At 42.2% G+C, this 20,583-nt stretch overlaps 1 protein-coding gene across 1 annotated transcript in view; it reads left to right on the top strand.

Annotated features, from left to right (window-relative positions):
• Positions 1 to 20,583, top strand: part of LOC144520280 (C-myc promoter-binding protein-like) — a 90,242-nt gene that overhangs the window by 57,338 nt on the left and 12,321 nt on the right. The window contains exons 15-29 of the mRNA XM_078253950.1: positions 513 to 646; positions 1,666 to 1,798; positions 2,248 to 2,454; positions 3,128 to 3,256; positions 7,763 to 7,904; positions 10,069 to 10,185; positions 12,057 to 12,176; positions 12,466 to 12,615; positions 13,213 to 14,417; positions 15,322 to 15,538; positions 15,965 to 16,068; positions 16,856 to 17,031; positions 17,404 to 17,571; positions 18,438 to 18,618; positions 20,185 to 20,439. Coding sequence (XP_078110076.1) covers positions 513 to 646; positions 1,666 to 1,798; positions 2,248 to 2,454; positions 3,128 to 3,256; positions 7,763 to 7,904; positions 10,069 to 10,185; positions 12,057 to 12,176; positions 12,466 to 12,615; positions 13,213 to 14,417; positions 15,322 to 15,538; positions 15,965 to 16,068; positions 16,856 to 17,031; positions 17,404 to 17,571; positions 18,438 to 18,618; positions 20,185 to 20,439 — 3,438 coding nt within the window. The remainder of the gene's footprint in view (positions 1 to 512; positions 647 to 1,665; positions 1,799 to 2,247; positions 2,455 to 3,127; positions 3,257 to 7,762; positions 7,905 to 10,068; positions 10,186 to 12,056; positions 12,177 to 12,465; positions 12,616 to 13,212; positions 14,418 to 15,321; positions 15,539 to 15,964; positions 16,069 to 16,855; positions 17,032 to 17,403; positions 17,572 to 18,437; positions 18,619 to 20,184; positions 20,440 to 20,583) is intronic.

Here is a 20,583-nt window from a genome sequence, read left to right as displayed (position 1 = left end):
GAAACTGTAATATATGTAATTTGTATAATTTGACTTGGCATTGAACAAAATATTACAATGTGGACGACAGATGGTGGAAGCCAGAGAACTGAATTATACAGGCTAGTTTCAGCATTGTGTGTGTGTGTGTGTGTGTGTGTGTGTGTGTGTGTGTGTTGACAGTGGTGGGCTGCAGAGAGGTAGAGGGAGTATAAAAAACAAGAGAAAAGAAAGAAAAAGGGAAAGCATGCTCACTTGGGAAATCTAGGTCACCTGCTGTCATCCTCCCTCTGCTCTCCCAGACACTCGTTCTGTAGGAATCCTGTTATCAGGGCGACAGCTACAAAGCTGTTTTAAAATGATCCTCCTGAATCAGCCAGTGTTAGGCCCAAACCTCCCTATGCAAACACTGACATATTTATTACAGGGCATACTGTTAAGTTACTCCCTATTTCCATCAGCAGGGGTAGATGAAGGGTCACAGTACCACCACCCAAACATCTCTGTTTATGTCTGTGTGCTCTGTTCTGCAGGTGGACAGTGACAGGCCGGAGGAGGCCAGGCTGATAGAGATTGATGAATCTCAGCGCAGTGAGCACACAGTCTTCATCACACCTCCAGAGCTGCCTCCTCTGCCTGAGGGGGAGGAATATCCACTCTGCTACAGGTAATAACTCTACTTATGGAACCCACATTCATCTCAAATGGGAGACTACGCATTCCTTTTTTCAGTGGATCTTAAGGTACTTAAATATTACTTGCGTATTTCCATTTTTTGCTACTTTGTACTTCACTACTACACTCCACTACATTTTGGAGGCAAATATTGTACTTTTTAGTTCAATACATGTATGTGATAGATTTAGTCAACTTTGCAGATTCAGATTATTAATAAAAAATGTAAATCAACTAAAAAAATGATGATGTATTATTGTAGATTAAGCTACCCAGCAATATATGAAGTGTGTATATATATATATATATATATATATATATATATATATATATATATGATTCTAAGATGTGGCATTCTGAATAATGAGCACTTTTATGTAGTATATTTTGATGCTAATAATTTATTACTTTTACTTTAGAGTTTGAATGCAGTATTTCAACACTGTAGTATTGTTACTTTTATTATTATAATAATAAAAAATATGATATTATTATTTTATTTAAGTACATCTGAAGACGTCTTCCACCATTTGTTTTTTTTAAACTTTTGTGTTTTATTCTTGGCCATTTCTAATGTTTTGATAACATTTTTATGCTTTTGTAACATTTTGCAGTAAGTTATTGTAACGATCAGTAACATGAATCATGAGCCAAGTCAGTGCCTAATCGCTCAACATTGCTGAAGCTTTTCAATCAGAATGTGGAATAACGCCATACAGCAGGAGGAAAACTTAAAAAATCTGAATAACACATTGAGTTGAAAGTTGGTTAATTGATTAGCAGGAGTCCAGCTCCCTTACTGGGACCAAAGACTGAACACTGCCGCTGGACTGCGTGGATCTGAATATGTGCAATTTGTATTCTGCAGTCGTGTTTTTTATGGACACTATAACCTTGGAAGGAATCATTTTATGTTAGATATTGCCAAAATGTACTTGTTTTCTATGCAGACACTCTGGGAGAAAACGTGTGCCTGCTGTCACTAATGTACGTATGTATGTTCTTCATCAGGTACGATGGTTTCCCAGTGTTAAGTCTTGACCTGTTTGACCCTGTGGACGGCCTGCGGACCCCCTCCTCCCGCCTCGCTGCCAGGCACAGCTGTCCCACCAGCCCTGCCCCCATGTTTAGACGCACCAAGCAGGTCAGCACAGCAGTAAATCACTAATGTCACACAATGATTTATTGATTTAGGTATTGAGCTGATGCTCTTCTCTAGAGTTACCTAAAATAAGAGCTGCTATTTTTCTAAATTGCCAAACTTGCAGCCTAAAAAAAAATACAATCTCCAAAATTCAGATGATCTTCCCAGAAAAATGAATGAGCCAAGAAAATTACTCCGTTTTACAATTAACAATCAGCATATATAAAGGACTGCCCTTATCAATCTGTCAATAAGGAAATGTGGTAGTAAAATGGATATGATTCACTATGTCAAGGGTGAGGGGCTCAACTTCTAATCTAAAAGATTAGATGTCAGCCTGAGAATTAACTTTCACACAAACATTATCTCTAACGGGAAATCCCACCTATCATTGAGCCTGATTGGTGCATTAAAGAACTTCTTTTCCTCACCCTCCTTTTCATCCCCAGGAGATCAAAACAGCCCAGAAGATAGCTAAGAAGTACTCATCCATCCCCCAGCTGTGGTCCAAGTGCCTGCTCCGTCACTGCTACGGCCTGTGGTTCATCTGTCTGCCAGCATACGTGAAGGTGTGTCACTCCAAGGTGCGGGCGCTTCGCACCGCCTACGACGTCCTCAGGAAGATGCAGGCAAAGAAACTGCAGCCCCCCGACGAGGTACATTAGCCATTCCCATAGATTTTGTTCAGTTGTTTGAATTGAGCTATTGTTCCACACCAAAGTCCATTTACAAATTAGAGGGTCCGAAATTAGAATTGGAAATGACATTGTTGAATAAAATAAATGAGGTCATGAGGTTACCTAGGCCTTCTTCACTACAAACCCCAAACTCTCATCATCAACACATCAGTTAATTGACCACGTTTTGTTCTGCGTTAACTGGAGGCGGCATACAATGCATGGCTGTCAATTGTATCACAGTGCTTTGATTGACCCTCACTGTCCACCGCTACGATTGCGCTTACTTTATCGAGCCGTGTACCACAGAGGAGAGTCTGCAAGTAAGTGGCGGCACTTCGCCGGACTAGATCAACCCAAAAGGAATAATGTAAAGTGCATTTACAGAGAAGCGGCGCTTCACAGATAAAGTGGTGAGGAGAGATTGGCTTTTTATGACAGCAAAACCAGCACAATGAGCTGCAGCCTTTTCCGTAGGTACTCGACATATATGACCTGCTTGTTTGTTTGTGTTAATTTTTTATCTTTTTTTTTTTATTAGTTTTATGGCCAGTTGAAAAATATTTTGTCCGGTACATTTTTTTCAGTTTAACAGTTATTGACAGATGGACCAAAACATTTATTTTGGACTCTGTGTACAATTACTGTACAGGTCTGCTACCGGGTGCTGATGCAGCTGTGTGGACAGTATGGCCAACCCGTCCTGGCAGTCAGGGTCCTCTTTGAGATGAAGAAGGCCGGAGTCCACCCCAATGCCATCACCTACGGCTACTACAACAAGGTACAGTACATGCTTCTATTAATCATAATGAAGCCAGAAATGGTCCTGAATGTTTGGTAAAGTGATGTTATCTAAATCTGCCAGTAAAAGCAGCTTATTTACAAAAAAAAGTGGATTTAACGGGGGGAAACTCACCAATGCCTACCCAGTGCAGTGTCTCACATTGGCGCAAATATAAATATATTAGCAATGGGACTGCCAAGTGCTGTACTGTCGCCCTGGGAGTGGTGTTCCAGATGTGGGTGTGTTCCGAATATTCTGCTGATTCTGTTGCATGTTTGACTCACGTGTGAACACACCCAGGTCAGCCGAATGTCAAACAAGTCTCTGGGAACCCTGTCCAGTGGGATACTTAGTCCCTTTGCCATCAGCTGTGATGGATGAAGATGCAGACTTAGTCAGAGTACATCAGTCAGTACATCAGAACGTATGTCATTGTAGTTTTCATATCAGATGTGATAAAATAAATAAGTCAGAGTTTGATTAAGTCGATATTAAGGTGCAGAGAAATATGTTACTTGCCGTGTTATAAATGACATGACATAACTGTCAAGTAAATCGTAACCGTCAAGTAAAATGACCTCTAAAAACAGTGATCAAATGCAGTTTCTTAATAAGTGAAAGAAACGGCATGATATATCATAGAGCAGACTGATTGCAGCCTAGATGTCGATTGTTTATTCATGATTCACATCACTCGCATAAATGATTGCATCTAAATTATTACACCGCTGTGCTCAGTTGCTCCATCACAATTCATTCCTCTCTGCTCGGTGCTTCATCACGGTAACGTCTCTGCAGACGCTCGGCTCGCAGATAAAAAGAAACATTGGTGACATTTGCAGTCCTCCCCCCACGGTTGTACGCCGTCATGTGCGATCATTCCCAGGTGTCAGGAGGATGAATCGTGGCTCTGTGATCATCGCAACCTGTCCCTGATCTGGCAACCCAGGTAGCAAAAAAGTAAATTGGCTGATGTGGGAGCAGGCTCTCAGGAGATGGGGCCTCAGTAAAGGTTACCCCGTTGTGTGTTTTCTTATTTCATCTGAAGGGCCATTCACATTGTACGCGGCATGCGCTGCGCTCGCCGCTAGGTTGTCCTATTCCCAACTATATTTGTTGTGCTCGCTGCCGGGCTCAGCGCAAATTTCCGTCATACATGCGCCAATATTTGAACGCACGTCACGTCTGCATCCGGTGTTTACATCAGACGTGCAGTACATGCGACATTGTGGATAGTGATTTGGTGGAGACGATGTTTCTGTCTTTGAAACAAAAGAAAGCCTTGGCACTTGCCCTGGTTGTGAGGAGAAGACGGAGGAAGGCAGCAGGAAGAAGGGTGTGGGTGCACGAGACCCTCAGGTCCAGAGAGCAGTTGGGGGAATTCCGGCTGGTGAAGGAGCTCCGCATTCACTGTGACCGGTTCCAGGGGTACTTTCGGCTCAACATGGAGCAATTTGACAGTCTGCTGACGAGAGTCGGGCCTACGATTTCCCGGATGCGAACAACATTCCGAAAGCCCATTTCTACAACGGAGCGTCTGGCTATTTGTCTCTCCCTGACGTGTGGCTCCAGACAAGACAGTATGGAAAAGTACTTCCGAGTCTGCCCCTGCACCACTTTTTTGTCTCCTCTCCTTTATGTACCTGTCCCTTAGGTTCTTCCACCTTTTCTTACACTCTTCCTCTAAATAGATGAAGACGTGTGGATTTTTTTCATTTCTAAATAAAATGTTGCATTTCAACACTATGTGTCATTGCATGTTTATATACTTAAGTAAGAGGTCTGCAGTCATTGCAGTTGGGTATAATAAAGCTAAGATATGAGCCTACATTCATACATGCATCAGTCATTCTCTGGAAAACACTGTGTTTAATGCATATGTGCAATTAATTCCTCCAAAACTGGAGCTTAGGTAGTTATTCTGTGTAAAGGCCATATACCTACCTATATACCTATATGTGAACTTCAATGAAAATGAACATGACTTGTGTCAATCAGTCCAAACATATTTTACATCATATAAACATACAAATACAATATTATTATTGTGTAATAACAACCAAGTGTAAATTGTAATTTCCCCATTGGGGAATCAATAAAGAGTATAAATTATAATTTTTTTATAAAAAATACAAATATATCCTACAAATACCTGTATGGAGCTGTATAATCAACTTGGTATTTGGTTTTCGCAGCTCACAACAGTAGGCTACAGTTCTTCTCAGTTACTTTGGCGCATTTCTCAGATCAGAGATGACAATAATGTGTAACTTTGTCATATAGGGAATAGTGCTCCCTTTCATGTGCATTGTTCATTAGACTATACTTCCAGAGTGAACTGTTAAATATGGACAACAACACAAAGCAGTTTCACGATCTTGGTATAAACAATGGCGGAAGGACTTGTCAGTTTGATTCATAAATACTTGCTTTGGACACAAACAAAAGATTTCCAGCAAGATACACGATTTTTCAGGTCAGTCACTATGCGGTGCAGTTTACACCAATTGTTTTAAGAAATGCACTCACTGTTGCGCAAATGCAGTTATGATTAGACAAATGCACCAAAGTAAAAAATGTAACATAGGATTGTATTTCAGTGGAGACATATATGTTGATTTCACATAGCTAAACAAACCTGAATGATTTAAATTAAGAGGCTACAATAATCTACACAGCTGGCATGCCTATTATGGTGAAATATGCTTCCACAGCATAGTTTTGCGTCCGAGGTCTCTGTACGACCTCGAACTTGTGTCGTAGCCTGTACAGCTCTGGGAGATCGCTGACGGCCAAAATCAACCTCTCGTCCATGTTCCGTTTGTGGATCCACGTGTATTCTGTGTTTTTGTTGTTGTTTTTTTCAGACACTTGAATGCACGTCACAGCGCACCGCAGCTGCTCTTGCGCGTGCCGCGGTCAAAGTTGAACCATGTTGAACTTTGACTGCAGCACGCGCAACAGCGGTCCACTGTAGCTGTTGCATCAGACAGTTGCCCCCCCCCCCCTTCATGCTTCTTTAGATCTTTCAAGTCCAAGGAAGAGAAGGAGGAGGGAAGAGGTTTTCTTTGTGTATATTCACTTATCTATCCATTAAAACCAGATGGCCTTCAGTTGCACACAAAAGACTGAGACTGGATATGTTTGGTGTTATCTTACAGGTTTTTAAAGTAAAACTGAAATAGGTAAGGAAGAAATAGCTAAATCAGAAAAAAAATCAGAAGCTCCATTAAACTAATTGTTAAAGTTAAAGTATAGAACATAAAAACCGTATTTAAGAAAGTGGAGCTGAAATAACCTTGAAGCTCCTCTGCAAAAGGATCTTCTCGCCACAGTCATCCCTGTTTGCTGTAGTGATCTGTGTCTTCAGTTTAAATATACATTTCCCTGCAGCACTGCAGGCGAAGCACAGCGTTATAGCATGATTCAGTTCAAGTTAATTTCCAAAACAGTACTGTTAAGTCTCTTATTTCTTAGGTCAGCTCTCAGGCTTCCTCCAACAATGGTCATACAAATATGAATAAAAAGAGAAAAGCATGCAGATAAAAAATGAGAAGATGTCTTTGTTTTTGTGTAGATGAAACAACATTGACTTTGTTAGTTTTGCACAGAGCCAGGCTAGCTGTTTCCCGCTGTTTCCAGTCTTTATGCTTAGCTAAGCTAACCACCTGCTGGCTGCAGCTTCATATTTGACGGCCAAATATGAGAGTGATCTTAACCTTCTTATCTAACTCTCAGCAAGAATTAGCACATTTCCCATTGACTTTTATAGGGGAAAAAAGTATTCACTGCACTTACAGTCCTCTCTCAAACACTAAAGTGTGACTGTGGCCATATCGCTGTGCTTTAGTTGTCTTAGCATTGCTATTAACATCTGCAGAAGGGCAGCCTCATTTCACCTGACCCAAATCCTGAGAGCCTTGGCACACAAGCAGCCAGCGTAATGAACCGAGTTCTGCTCAGTAGCATAGCAATCATGTTTTCTCTCAGGGGGCTTTTGAAGTGTATTTTAGGAGCAGACAGACTGTCGAACGTGACTTGGCCACCAACACCTGAAGTGCCTTTCCTTTCCTTTTCTGATGTCGAAAGTGACTGTGGAGCAAACACCGCTGCAGTTAATGCCTTTGATGAAAAATGAATTCAACATTACTTTTTATATGGAACAGGGATTGGGTCAGTTTTAGTTCACTCACTTGAAAATGTTGAAAAGTGAATGAATGAAGGTGGAGCTGCACTTCCCATAATATTCTCACAGTATTCAGACCCTTCATGTTCAGTGATATATTTAGTAGATGAATATAAGAACATTTCATGGTGGAAGGTATTTGAAACAGAAAAAAAAAAGATCCATATACTTAATAATTTGAATTAAAATTGAATTGACTCCCACACAGCTACAAAACAAATCTGATCAGAGACTTTTAAATGATCTTTTATATCTCGTTCCTACTTGTGATATTTCCCCTCCTCCACCTCTGCTGTCTCTCTCCTCCTCGTGTCCAGGCGGTGTTGGAGAGCACGTGGCCCTCCAGCACCAGAGGAGGTTACTTCCTGTGGATGAAGCTGAGAAATGTCGTCCTGGGTGTGGCGCAGTTCAAACAGGTGCTACGGCGACACGCTCCCCTCACACAGAGCCCTCTGTCAGGTAACCGTAACGCTCTGCATGTCTGAGAAAAAGGAAAGTTGTTGCTGTCTCACTAAACTGTTGTCCACAGACCTGCAGTGATCATGCAAACTTCACAAATATACAAATCAGATTTTTTTGCGTTATTTACACAGTTTAATTTTTTTGGTCAAAACCAACGTTAAAGAGAAATGTAACACTTGCTTTAGCTTTAACAGTTTTTCAGTAAAAAATGCATTCAAACCCAGAGCAACTCTGAACACACTGACAGATCAGAATCAGTTGATATTACAATAAAAGGACTGTAGATATCATTTACTCACTCAAAAAAAGTGTTAAATCAGGATTTTATTTAATTGCATTGATGTATTTGGTTTAACGTTCATACTGCCTATCTACATTCTTAGTTTAGTTTGTTTTTTTAGAACATAAAAATAGCTGAATATTTCAGTCCAGATTGTAGTTTGTTCTCAGTTTATTTATTTTTTCCAGCCAAACATGTGGACTACCTGCTATCAAATGCCAAGATTTGTCATTATAGCCATAATTACTTACATTTTTATTTTATTTTATTTTTTGTAGCTCAAAAAGGTTTGAACTTCGTTAAAAAGCTTGTCTATGAAGACAGTTTTGAGTTTGAATGGCATCATTCATTGTTGGCAATAAATATGGAAACATCTTAAAACTTTGCATTGATGGTGTAGGTATTTTGGATGGTGTATATTACAAACATAACTTGAACAAACTAGTGAGTGAAAGATTCTGAGTAATGTTACACACGAAAAAAAATGTGCGTGATTTAAATAAATCAGGCTGGTGTCTAATGATACCCAGTAATCCAAAAAAATCGAAATGGATGATGATCCAAGACTTGCAGAACAAATTAAAGATCCTAAACAATACATGGGGATCCTACTACAATCTGAAATACATCACATCTATCTCAAAAGATAGATCTAAAATTCTAATTTGTCAGTCGTAATAAATGACCAGCAGAGTTCAGAGGATAAACTATAAAACACAACTATGTCAACGCGTGTGATTTAACTCCCCTGCATGCCAGTGAACACCTGGACACTCTGGTGCATGCTAATCCCAGTCCCTGCTAATCCCTGCTTTTAAAAAAAAAAAAAAATACTCGTTGTTACCAGTTGTAAGCATTGTGTTCTTAAACGCTCCTCAGTTTGAGTGAGACAAAGGTTCCTGTGAAACACACTCATCCATCCACACCACTAAGAGACACAAGCCACTCTCTCTCTCTCTCACACTCTCCGCTCCCCCACACATCATACATAATATGCTTTTATAGTGATACATGGGGTGAAAACAACTGGCAGTCTCTCACTTTACGTTTCCTGTAATTTTCTAATAACTTCCTAAGACGTTTCCTGAAAATAACTATGTAATTTGGTGTGCTGTAGGGGAAATAGATGTAATGCTGTGCATCAGTTATTTGAGTTAATTGTGTTGAGTTGTGAGAGGGCTTTCCTTAAAATCTTGACTTAAAAAACACCTTTTTAAACCCAAGTAAATATTCATGTATTATTTGTAACTTAATTCTCCATATATATTAAATGATTATTATGCTTTCTTGTAGACAAGTTTCACATTTGTGCATGTTCATCTCACCTGCTGTGCACTGACTAAAAGAGTCGTTTATAGTCGCAGTGTAACAATTGACTTTGTTTTCCCTATACTTACAGTAGTATCAATTTACATTTAAATGTTTCTAAGTATTTACAGTTGCACATCAGTTGCTTTCTAGAAAATGTGAGGAAACTATAGGACCTGTAAATAAGTAAATAATGAAATAAAGTAAATCATTTACCCTGGTAGCTGAAATGTATTTATATGAAAAATGATGTATTTTGAAGACAATCGTCACATCTCAACATTATGTATGAAGTGCTTTTAAGCTTTTAAACACTTATTTCTTTCATAATGCTCCAATCTGGATTCATATCAAATTACAGAAGCAAGACACCATCGCATTTCTGTTTCTTCGTGACATTAAAAAAAACCCCGCAAAACACAGACTCAATGGGACAGTTCTTGTCATCTGCTTATCAACACCTAAAAAAAAATTATATATTTAAAACGATAAAAAAACAAACAAAAAAAAAAACAGTTGTGGAGCAAAAATGGCGCCTGGCTTCCTTTTTAACGGCTTGTTGTCTTTGGGCAGATGGCAGTGACCTGGACGCTCTGAGTCACGGCAGCCTGGATAGCTCTGCCGACACTAACCTGGCCGAGCAGGGCCCCTACGCCAAAGTAGACCCCACTGACGATAGATCTAGCACAGGTACACTCAACATGGCTGCTGCTTGACTCCAATCTTTCACACGCAGCCACCTTGTTCTACATCTTTTTCTTCTCTCGCAGTGACATTTTTTTTTAATCCTCCTTCCTTCATTTGTCCCACTCACTGACCATCCTCCTTCCCTCTGCTGCCTGTTTTTCCACCTTCCTTCCGTCCCTGTTGTCCATCCATGTCTCTCACTGGTTTTGCGGCTGTGGTTTCTGCTGCGCTCTGTCCCTTAACCCTGCCCTTCACTCTGGCTCCTGCCTGTGTTGCCCTTGCATGCAGTCGGCCGCGAGGGCGGCAGCGTGGGCGCCAGGGCCCCGGTGGCCCACTCACACTGGGGGGGCTCTGAGCTCAGAGAAGCCACCCTCCACCCAGGTAATCCTCTCTGTCAGTCTGCATGTCTGTCTCTCTGTCTCATCTCACCTGAGCTGCAGCGTTTTTATTTTCTGTCTTCTTCAGCCCATTCATCGTCACTCTTTTCTTTTCTGCCTCTGTGGTCTCTCGCCTCCTCTTTCTGTCCTCCTCTGTGTCATCTCTCTATCCGGCACATCACAGTCTGCTGCTCCTCTCTTCCTCATCTCTCTCTTTTTTTTCTCCCGACTCCTCGCTTGTCATTGTCAATTATGGCGAGTAATTACCCAGAGGCCCATTCTTTTTGATTACGGGAAAAAATTTGAATCGTGGAGATGGCACCTCGGCAGGAGACGTCGCCAGAAAGACTGAGAGGGAACCACAGCTCACAGCTCAGCAGGAGGGAAGGACCGCGACGTGCAGATCATTGATTATTACAGTCCTGAAATGAGTTTGTTTTAAAGCTGAGCGGTGCAGCCTCATGCTTTATTTAGAGATGAAGGTTCATGGCAAAGATGAAAGACGAGAACAAATCATCAGACAGCTGGTTGCCTGGAGACACGGGGATGTTTTAGAGACAGATGGAAGAGTCGGCCTGGAGTGACGGCAGGTTTTTTTTTCCCCCACGAACGTCAAGTCTTAACACTTAAATTCATTAGCAGCTGTGAAACTGCAGTTAGTTTTCTTTCCAGTAACTGTAGATCTCTGCATGCCCTGAGGAGGATTCTTTTTATCCAACACAGCTTAACTACTTTTTCCTCTCGCTTCTCTAAAGCAGTGATGTGCCTCCCAGAAATGGGGAGATGAAAGGGAAGCCTCACTAGCCTTTTCTCTTAGGGCTGGGTTAAAATAATCAATTCTCCAATTTGTTTGAGTGATCTGATAAAATCCCGAAATCAATCTTTTAATATATGCCTTTTCACCATGGATTTGGTGGATGAAGAACAAGTCTTGATGTAAACATTAACCTGGTGCATTATAAAAGATATTTGAGGGTTGCTTCTTGCCATTACAATTTACAGCAGAAGTTCTCTGAGAATCTCTTTTATATCCAAGCAAAAGTGGCATTGTATCTGAAATTTCCCTAACCTAACTAATATTGAATTGAATCTGAAATGTAATCCACTTGGGACCTTGTGAATCGGAATCGATTCAGGAAATCATTGGCGATACCCAGCCCTATTTTCTCTAATGTATGTTTTATTTACTTCTCCCTTCTTCACATTTTCAAAAACATCAAAAAGCTTTCTGTTTTGGTTGTTTTCAGTAGATACTGTGAGCACAAAGGGCCCTCAAACCTGAATCAGTAATAGGAGAGGTGTCACATACAGTGTTGTTAGTGTTGTTAAAAGTGCAGCTATTTTGAGAGAAGTTGCCGTCTTGAAAAATGTGTTCCTCTGCATAGGTTTTCCATGCGTTGTGTTGCATATTTCTGTGATCTTGTGGTTTAATATCAGACTATTGTGTCCTTCGTATCTAATGTATGTGTCTTTCTCTCTGTTCTCTCTGTTCTCAAGGGGATCAGTCAGATTTGGGTTATAACTCGCTGTCCAAAGAGGAGGTTCGGAGAGGAGACCCCAGTGCTCAGGACGCCGCCCCTGACAAAGATGACAAGAAGGAGAGCGACTGCAGCTCCTGTCAGTAGTCTGTCGGATCTCATATCACCTGATATTTCTGTCTATTGTACATTCTAAAAAATGATAAGTTGGCAGCCACACAGGATTTCCCCTTCCCTTGCCTTGATTGTTCTCCTCCAGAGATGATTCATTCTTTTTGGTTTTTTTCGACATCAAAGCATTGTGGTCGTGTGTCTTCTTTCAGTGGATTTATTTGGAAAGAACAGTGCCGTGTTTCAAGCTGTGCACTTGGTAAAAAAAATAACAGTAAATAAAAGTTGATTTAAAAATGTAATTTCTGTGTTTGCAGTGTCAGAGACAGAGAGTGCCAAGGGGAGTAAAGACTGCCTCCCTCAGCTGGACATGGAGATCCATTCCTCCTTCAAACCCCGCGGTATTGTTCGCAGCAGCTATCCATATAACGATTCATCCTGTAAACCCAAGAGCTCCGCCAGCGCAGGTGAGGAAGAGAACTTAAGTAGATTTAATAGTTTTGTAAAGTGGGTGGAATTGCTGGTAAATGTTTTTCTTCACATTAAATCCCCCCTTCAAAGTTTTCTTTTAATGATATCCTCAAATAACTTGCCGATACTGTAGATCTCTGTCATGGGCATCGGTTTTAATTATTTCATTACCCATGAGCCTCAGCTGCTGTTGCTATGGAGAAGAAGCCAGAGGAAGGAATCTGACCTGTTGTATATTAAGACCACTTTGCTCGTTTTCAGAATTTGAAAAGTGGTAAGATTTCAACTGCTGAATGGATTATCTTATCTCTACAAATCATACTCTTTGCAGCCCATGCAACTGAATTTTGAGCTCAGTGTTGTCGGTGTTTCTTACTGAAATGTTCCTTGGTCTTAGTTTACATAAGTACACAGATTTGTGCCTTTGACTTATCAGGAGATCCAAGCCTTGAAGTGCCCTCCAACAGTCAGTCACCTGACATTGTCTATGCAGAAAATGAACAGGACCTTTACTTCTGGAACCCAAAATAACTCCTCCAGCTTTGTAACTCTGTTGCTCACTCATGTCACTTCTTCCCCTCCCTCTCTCTCAGGGCACGTTGCCGGTCTCCTCTTCACTTCCTCCCTGGAGGAGATCGGTGAGGTCCACGCCAACAGTTTGCTCAGGAGACATAAGAGTGCTCTGGAGGAGGTGGTGGGCAGCGCCAGCAGTGGCTCGGCTCTGGACTGGCAGGGCGTGAAGGCCCGCCGGGTGAGCGGCGACACGGTGGGCAGCAGCGGCAGTGGCACCACTGTCCTTGGCCTGGGTATGAGCCAGGGCGAAACTGACCCAGATAAGATTGCGGGACACCTAGGCGCGGATGTCAAAATTCTCTCTTGTGCCAACTTCAGTAAGAGTAGGAGGCCTCGTTCGCTGGCTCTGGGTGGGTTAGAGGGGGCAGGTGCTGCCAGAAGTCGTGACCACAGGGAGGAGGAAGATGAAGAGGAGACGGAGGGACAGGACTCCAGTGATGAGGACAGAAGTAATACAGAGGCCATTTTTGATTTGGAGGACATAGATTTAGACAAGCCTGCCACAGGGGCTGGCTTCAGCTCCCACAAATCCAACAAATATAATAAGAAACCTGTCAAGCGCAGCGTCAGCTACAGTGGCATGAGCACGGTGACGTCCAGAGGAGCTGTGAAGCGCACAGACATACAGACGGGCTACGACCCTCTATCCCTGCTGGCAGCAGAGTCACAGTCCGAGCAGCAGACTGAGGACCAGTACCCAGACGGGGACGAGGACAGCACGCCGAGCGCCCGTAGAGACCTAGCTAGAGAGATCGAGCTCTACATGAACCACATGGGCAGCCCGCTGAGCAGCCGTGCACCCAGTCTGGACCTGCAGGACCCGGCCAGCCCCCTCCTCCTCCACCCCTCCTCGCTCTCTGCCCCCCGCAGAGCCAGCCTGCCCTACAGCTCCCCCCTCAGGACCGCCGGAGTACCCCGCTCCCGCACCTTCCACCCGCCCTCTCCCTCCCAGCCCGTCGCACGCCAGCGTCTATTGTCGTCGCCTTCCTGTCGCAGCTCAAGCACTACCCCCAGCGCCAGCCCTCGACCCAGCCCCTACAGGGAGAGGACAGACAGGATGAGCCTGGCGTCCCCTTCGCCGTCCTCGTCCTCTTTCGCTCTGGACACTCTGCTCACACCAACGCTTGATGTATTCAAGACCAGCGTGTTCTCTGCCGGGAAGGGCGTGGCAGAGAAGGCAAGCCGCTGGTACTCCCGTCTCGCCACATACACCACACCGACCAAGGTACAGAGTCTTGTTGTCAACGTTGACTTGTTGTGTGGAAATGTTCGGAAATAGAGATTGATTTTAAAAGCGATTAATTACTATTACAACACATGCAGGTTTAAGTCTCTGCAGATTTATTTGATATCATACAGAAAACTTACCAATGTAAACCAACGGCTGCCCAGATTAGGAAAAAAAATCAAAATCACAGGGTGTGTAAACCTCTTCTGGCCAATGACCCCGTTTTTAGGCCCCAGTATTTTTTTTAGATCACTTAGATCGAATTGTTATGCGAGTCTGAGACGTGAATCTTCTGAAAGTTGTTGTTATCTTCTGTTTTTAAGAGCACAAAGAGCTCGAGATAAACCTATATAACACTGTTGGGATTATATTTTAGCACTGTATCTGTTTCTGTGGCATTCAGTATTAAGCTCTCATATACTGTAAGCAGTAATCCACGATGAGCCTAAAGTGGGAGTGCTGCTGCCATCTTGTGGCTTTTTGAGTGTCAGTGACACTATTCTCCCTGTGGATTGTTTATGAAAGCCTCGATTGACCAACTACCTGTGATAAACTATCTTAACTAAAATTTAGTTTGGAGATGTGGCAACATGACTGTGTGTGAATTAACAGTCATGTTCCTTAATCTGCAGGGCAGTTTGTTGGTTGGTAGTCCTTTCTAGTGTTTGTATATAATATTTCTAGATTTTAATGATTTGTGTGTTGAGGGAAAGTGCATGCACAAAATGTCTAATTTGTTCCCCTTAAAATATATTAAATATTTTATTTAGGTTTCAGGCTTTATTAATTAACTAACTAACTGTTTCTGCTGTACACTGCTGTGAGTGTTATAGTTTTCAGGTTAGACATCTGTGCAGTCTGTGATGACACTAACCTGCCCGGCTCTCCTCTGTTCATCCAGGACGGTCACAGTGACCGTGTGAGTGTGTCCTCCCTCGGTGTTGGAGATCCAGACTGCTCCTCCCTGCTGGATGAGGAGGACTGTGGGCAGTCAGAGGGCTCCATGATCTCTCCACAGAGGAATGGCCCTGCGGGGCCCCGCAGGAGCCCCAGATGCAGCAGACTGGGCAGCCCCTCTGCAGGCTCCAGCCTTGGGAGGCCTACATCTCTGCTCCCTGGTAACAAATTGGCCACAAATTCTCACTTCACTGATAGAGCTGAGGGATCATTATATAAACAGCTTTTCTTGTTAGTTTCTAATATGATCAAATGCCAAAACAATGGTTTACTATTTTTTCAATGTTGTCTCTCTCGATTCAATATTCATTCTTCATCAACATATTTTCCTCATGCTTAATGAAAAACAGTGAGACACATGTAAAAGAAAATGTAAAACAGGCTATATGTAACATTTAATAAAAAGGCAAAAAAATCACAAGACATATTTCCCACTTTCCCCAAAACAATTTGCAGTAGACAAGTCAACAGAAGAAGTGGGATGAGAAAATGTTGGTTATGTCGTCACAGATGATGGTGAAATGTGAAATATGTGTTGACTCGTTATATATCGTCTCAAATTCTGATCATCCTTCATACTCCTGCAGGATGTGTCCTCTCGCCTCCCGGCTTCCCTCTGCCAGACAAGTTGGACCTCGGCTCTTCACGCTACACCAGCAACACCAGCATCTTCAACAACTACGCCATGGAGGTAAAACTACATGGTGGAAAGTAGAAAAGTAGAATTCAGCAGTTGGGTCACAGTAGTTAAATACTGTTTAAGTCAGGAAAGCAGAAATAATGGTTTGGACAACATATTTGAATGTACAAATATCTTTATGGAAAGCTTGGATTAAAGTGTGTTTTCCTGCATTTACTCTGGATTTTTGCAAAAGATATAGTGTGTTGTGAATTCTCATTTTCTGGAGTTTTTTTTTACTGTCCTTGCAGCCGATTCTCAGAAAGTGAGCATTTTGCAACTAAGGCTTTTCTCTGCACTTATTTGTTACTGTGTGACTGCTGGCAAGAATGAATTCTTTGATGGTATTTACTCTGTATTAATAGTTTTAGAAAGTTTTTTTTTTAAATAACTTTCAGGAATGGTAAACTGCTTTGCAAGCTTATCATAAAGAAAGATCCTGCCTCAGCAGAATATTCCATTACATTGGTATACACTGGCTACAGCAGTTCAAACTCACAGTATAATGAACCTGAGGGCATGCAGCAAGACGTATTTATCCAGTCTGTGACATAACATTGTACTAATAAAGTAAAAACAACTGTAACAGCTTTTAAAGTTGCTTTACAGACAATACAAATAAAATAAACATAAAGATAAAGGAAGTCAAAATCAAAACGATAGGTGATCCTTGTTGCAGAATAGAACTGATCATTAACTAGATGTTATTTAAAATCTTGATGACCTCTGTAAGCTTTGTGTGTGTGTGTGTGTGTGTGTGTGTGTGTGTGTGTGTGTGTGTGTGTGTGTGTGTTTCTAGCTGCTGATCTCCAGCTGTTCTCGCTGTAAGACGTGCGACTGCCTCGTGTACGATGAGGAGATCATGGCTGGCTGGACAGCAGACGACTCCAACCTGAACACCACCTGCCCCTTCTGTGGAAACCCCTTCCTGCCCTTCCTCAACGTGGAGATCAGGGACATGCGAGGACCCGGCAGGTAGGCCATTTCATTTTTTAAACTATCCACTGATCTTTTTTTTTTTTTTAAATGTTGCTCAAACTCTGATTGGTGCACAACTGGCTTTTAACCAGTAAAAAGACCACAGACAAAAACAGAAATCTCTGAGATGATAGATATTAGTGTGTTTGTATACCTCATAGTAAAAAGTTGACTGAGAAAATAAAAAAGTTGACTGAGAAAATAGGTTTTCCTGGTCTGTAAAAAATAGGCTTTAAATCTCAATAAGATGCATGTGTCTCCTTATTAATTTCTGAACCCTGCAGTTTGATAAACCAGTCATCTCATTAAATACATTACCTTGCAGAAAATAAACAGCGGACTTGACTTTCCCTCTTCTCCTCTCCACAGGCTTTTCCTGAAAGGCAGCCCGTCGGTGGACGAGGCGATGACCTCGTCATACTCTGCCTCCACAGGTTTGGACACGGGGACGTCCACCTTGTCCACCCCCTGTCCTACAACAGCTGTCTTCTCTCCCTCCCCTGTGACTGCTGTCAAGGAGTGCTCAGGGAGTGAATGGTACTCACCGTCACGCAGTGTTACACTGCATTCTTTTCTATCTTTTTTTTTTATTTATTTTTTTAAATGCTGATCTTAAAATGAATTGTTTTTCTGTTTGGTTTGTACTACTTTATAAGTTATAGTTCAATCAGGGAAAGAGGGTGATTCAATCATAGAATATATTAGCAGATTTTTCGCATATTCCATTTAAATTAAATTAAATAAAACTCAGAATGTAAATGTATCGTTACCCCAAGCAGAAAATTAGTCCGTTAAATTCAGCAGATTTTCATTCTGGAAACTGTATCAAAAATCGGCAGAATCCGTTTGGGTTCGTTTATTAGAGAAAAACCGCATTGAAATGCTATAAGACGAGCAATATTGTTAATTGACTGAAACTGGAGCAGTATCTTTTCCCAGCTCATTTTGTATTCAGTTTCCAGTTTGTCTAATTACACTAATGCTTTTGGAGTAGGGGCCTACTGTAGCTGCATCCACATGCTCCCCTCCCCATCTGCATTTTAAAAGAGTGATGTGAGATGATCTGCAGCACCTGGTCCTTACAAAGCTGTGTGTGTGTGTGTGTGTGTGTGTGTGTGTGTGTGTGTGTACAGAGTGTATGATACCCTGATGCCAAGACATTAGGCAGCAGAATATAATTGTGATTTACTGTATTTTGTTTGTGTTTTTGCTGAATATTATTGTGATTTAAACATCTGGATTCAGTTTTGTCTGTGTTATGTGTTCTGTATGTAAAAGTAAAACTGAACCATACCTTGATTCACTGTATTGCAGACTAAAAACACCTTTAACTCAAGTAAATGTTGTGACTGTGAGTTGTGTGTTTGTGTTACAAGCTGACTGTCCTCGCTGCGTCTTCACAGGGCTCGATCAACCAGAGCTCAAGGTATCAACATCCCCTCGGAGCACAGGAAGGGGGCGCTGGACCCCGGAGCGCCCATGGCCCGCAGCGTCAGCGCCTTTGGTCCTCTGGACGAAGCATCCCGACTCAACCGCTGTGTGCCGACGTCAGGCAGCCTGCCCAGCCGTCTCAATGAGACCACGGTATGTCTCAGCACAAATATCACTGATGTTACCCCTATTTTCCACCCGGCGCGTCTGCGCTGCGTTCTGGAGGCGCCGCGACCCCCCGAGCAATCGCGGCCATCAAGTCAATGCTTGATATTCCACCAGCCGCATCCCAGTGTGTCCAAGAAGCGTTTGTGACACGGCTCTTCACTCCGCTGAAGATACGCGTCAGGTGTATTACGCAAGCCGCGGGGCATTCGGACAGCCGGGACGGAAGTGAAACAGCGAGAGCATCCAATCAATTTACCAAAAGACATCCCCCACCCAATATAGTTTTCATCTCCTCTACAACACCACGGACGACAAGAGACCTATCCTGGAGGTGGAAAAACACAATAGACATCATAAATCCTTTTTATAAGGACAACACCAGAAAAGAGAAGGCATGGAGTTCAACTGCAGGAGTGCTTGGAGTGGAAGGTAGATACTAGCGCACTAAACACGTGATTGTTCTTTCAAGTATTTGTAGAGACAATAATATCTGCGAGTCGGGCAGGCAAGACGCTCCGCTTCTGAGACGCTCCCGGTGTGGTATGGCACGTGGCGGAGGACGGTACAAAACCGCGCCCAGTGGAGAATCCGGATTAGCGTATTTGAATCATTCAATACTATTTTTCCTACTGAGTTTGACTTTTTTCTTATGGTGACAAACTTTATGTTAAGCCTACAACAATATTTAGGTTTGTCAGCAGATTCTTAAGACAAAATGCAAAACTAGCCATACAATCTGCTGTACAATAAAAGGCCAGTTGTCTCAATGTTTTGGTAAGCAGATATATAAATGCAAACTAAATCCAGAAGAAGAAGCCAAAGACCCGTGTGGACTGCAGAGACGTTTAAAGATTCAGCTCTGAAAAGAATCTACATGTCAATGACACGACTTGCTGGACGTTCTCTTCATGTTTGCAACATTTAAAGCTGCAAAAATCAATATTTGTATGTTAATAATGGATCAAATGAGTGTGTAATGTAAAAGCTGTGGCTCATAGTAACAAACCCACAGAGACTTATTACCGGGCCCTGCAGTTCCCCTTGGCTTAAATAAAATACTTGTTTTGGTTTATGTTTATGTTACGTTTGCATCATCAGTGTCTCAGTACACTATGGAGTACATAACCAATTTATAATGACATTATTATAATAACCGATGTAAACATTTTACAAGAAAAATAACTATTAATAATTAATAAAAAATATTTAAAAACCAGAGTGAATGCTTTGAAAGTGTCAGATTGTTGAAGATGAGAATGGAACTGGTTTTCAGTCTCCTTCTTGGTAGTGTTCTGTTAATTCTAAGTTTTGGTAGTTTACTGGTATTTGTTGTACAATATTAGGTCGTCTATGCGCCATGACTTTACATTTTCCCTCATTTTGACTATTCTGTCCCCATTAAAAGAACAAGGTGGGAGTAAACTTCAGCATAGTGCTTTTATTCACAGCCTGTGGTCTGGACAACCTCCCAGACACTTTGTAGCGCTCATCAGCAGACCATTCACTTATGGCAAAAATAAACCTCACTTCTTTCATTTTTTTCCCACCCAGGAGCCCCTGAGCATGGATTGGCGACTCCACAACCCTGAGCCGGTGACGGTTCCCTACCTGAGCCCGCTGGTGCTGTGGAAGGAGCTGGAGAGTCTGCTGGAGAACGAGGGCGACCCGGTGATCACAGAGGCCGACATGGTGGACCATCATCCCATCATCTACTGGAACCTGGTCTGGTACTTCAGACGGCTAGACCTGCCCAGCAACCTGCCCGGTCTAATGCTCACATCTGACCACTGCAACAGAGACTCCCAGGTCAGACACACACACACACACACACACACACACACACACAATTATGATTATCGTATTGATCATTTAAACAGTTACAAAATGCTGTTGGATTAAAAGTTGGTGGAAAGTTTTAAGTCTGTTGCACCTACCTTATCACGCCCAACA

This window comes from Sander vitreus, chromosome 1, assembly GCF_031162955.1.
Source record: "Sander vitreus isolate 19-12246 chromosome 1, sanVit1, whole genome shotgun sequence".
Lineage (NCBI taxonomy): Eukaryota > Metazoa > Chordata > Actinopteri > Perciformes > Percidae > Sander > Sander vitreus.
This window is presented reverse-complemented; position numbering and strand designations above follow the sequence as displayed.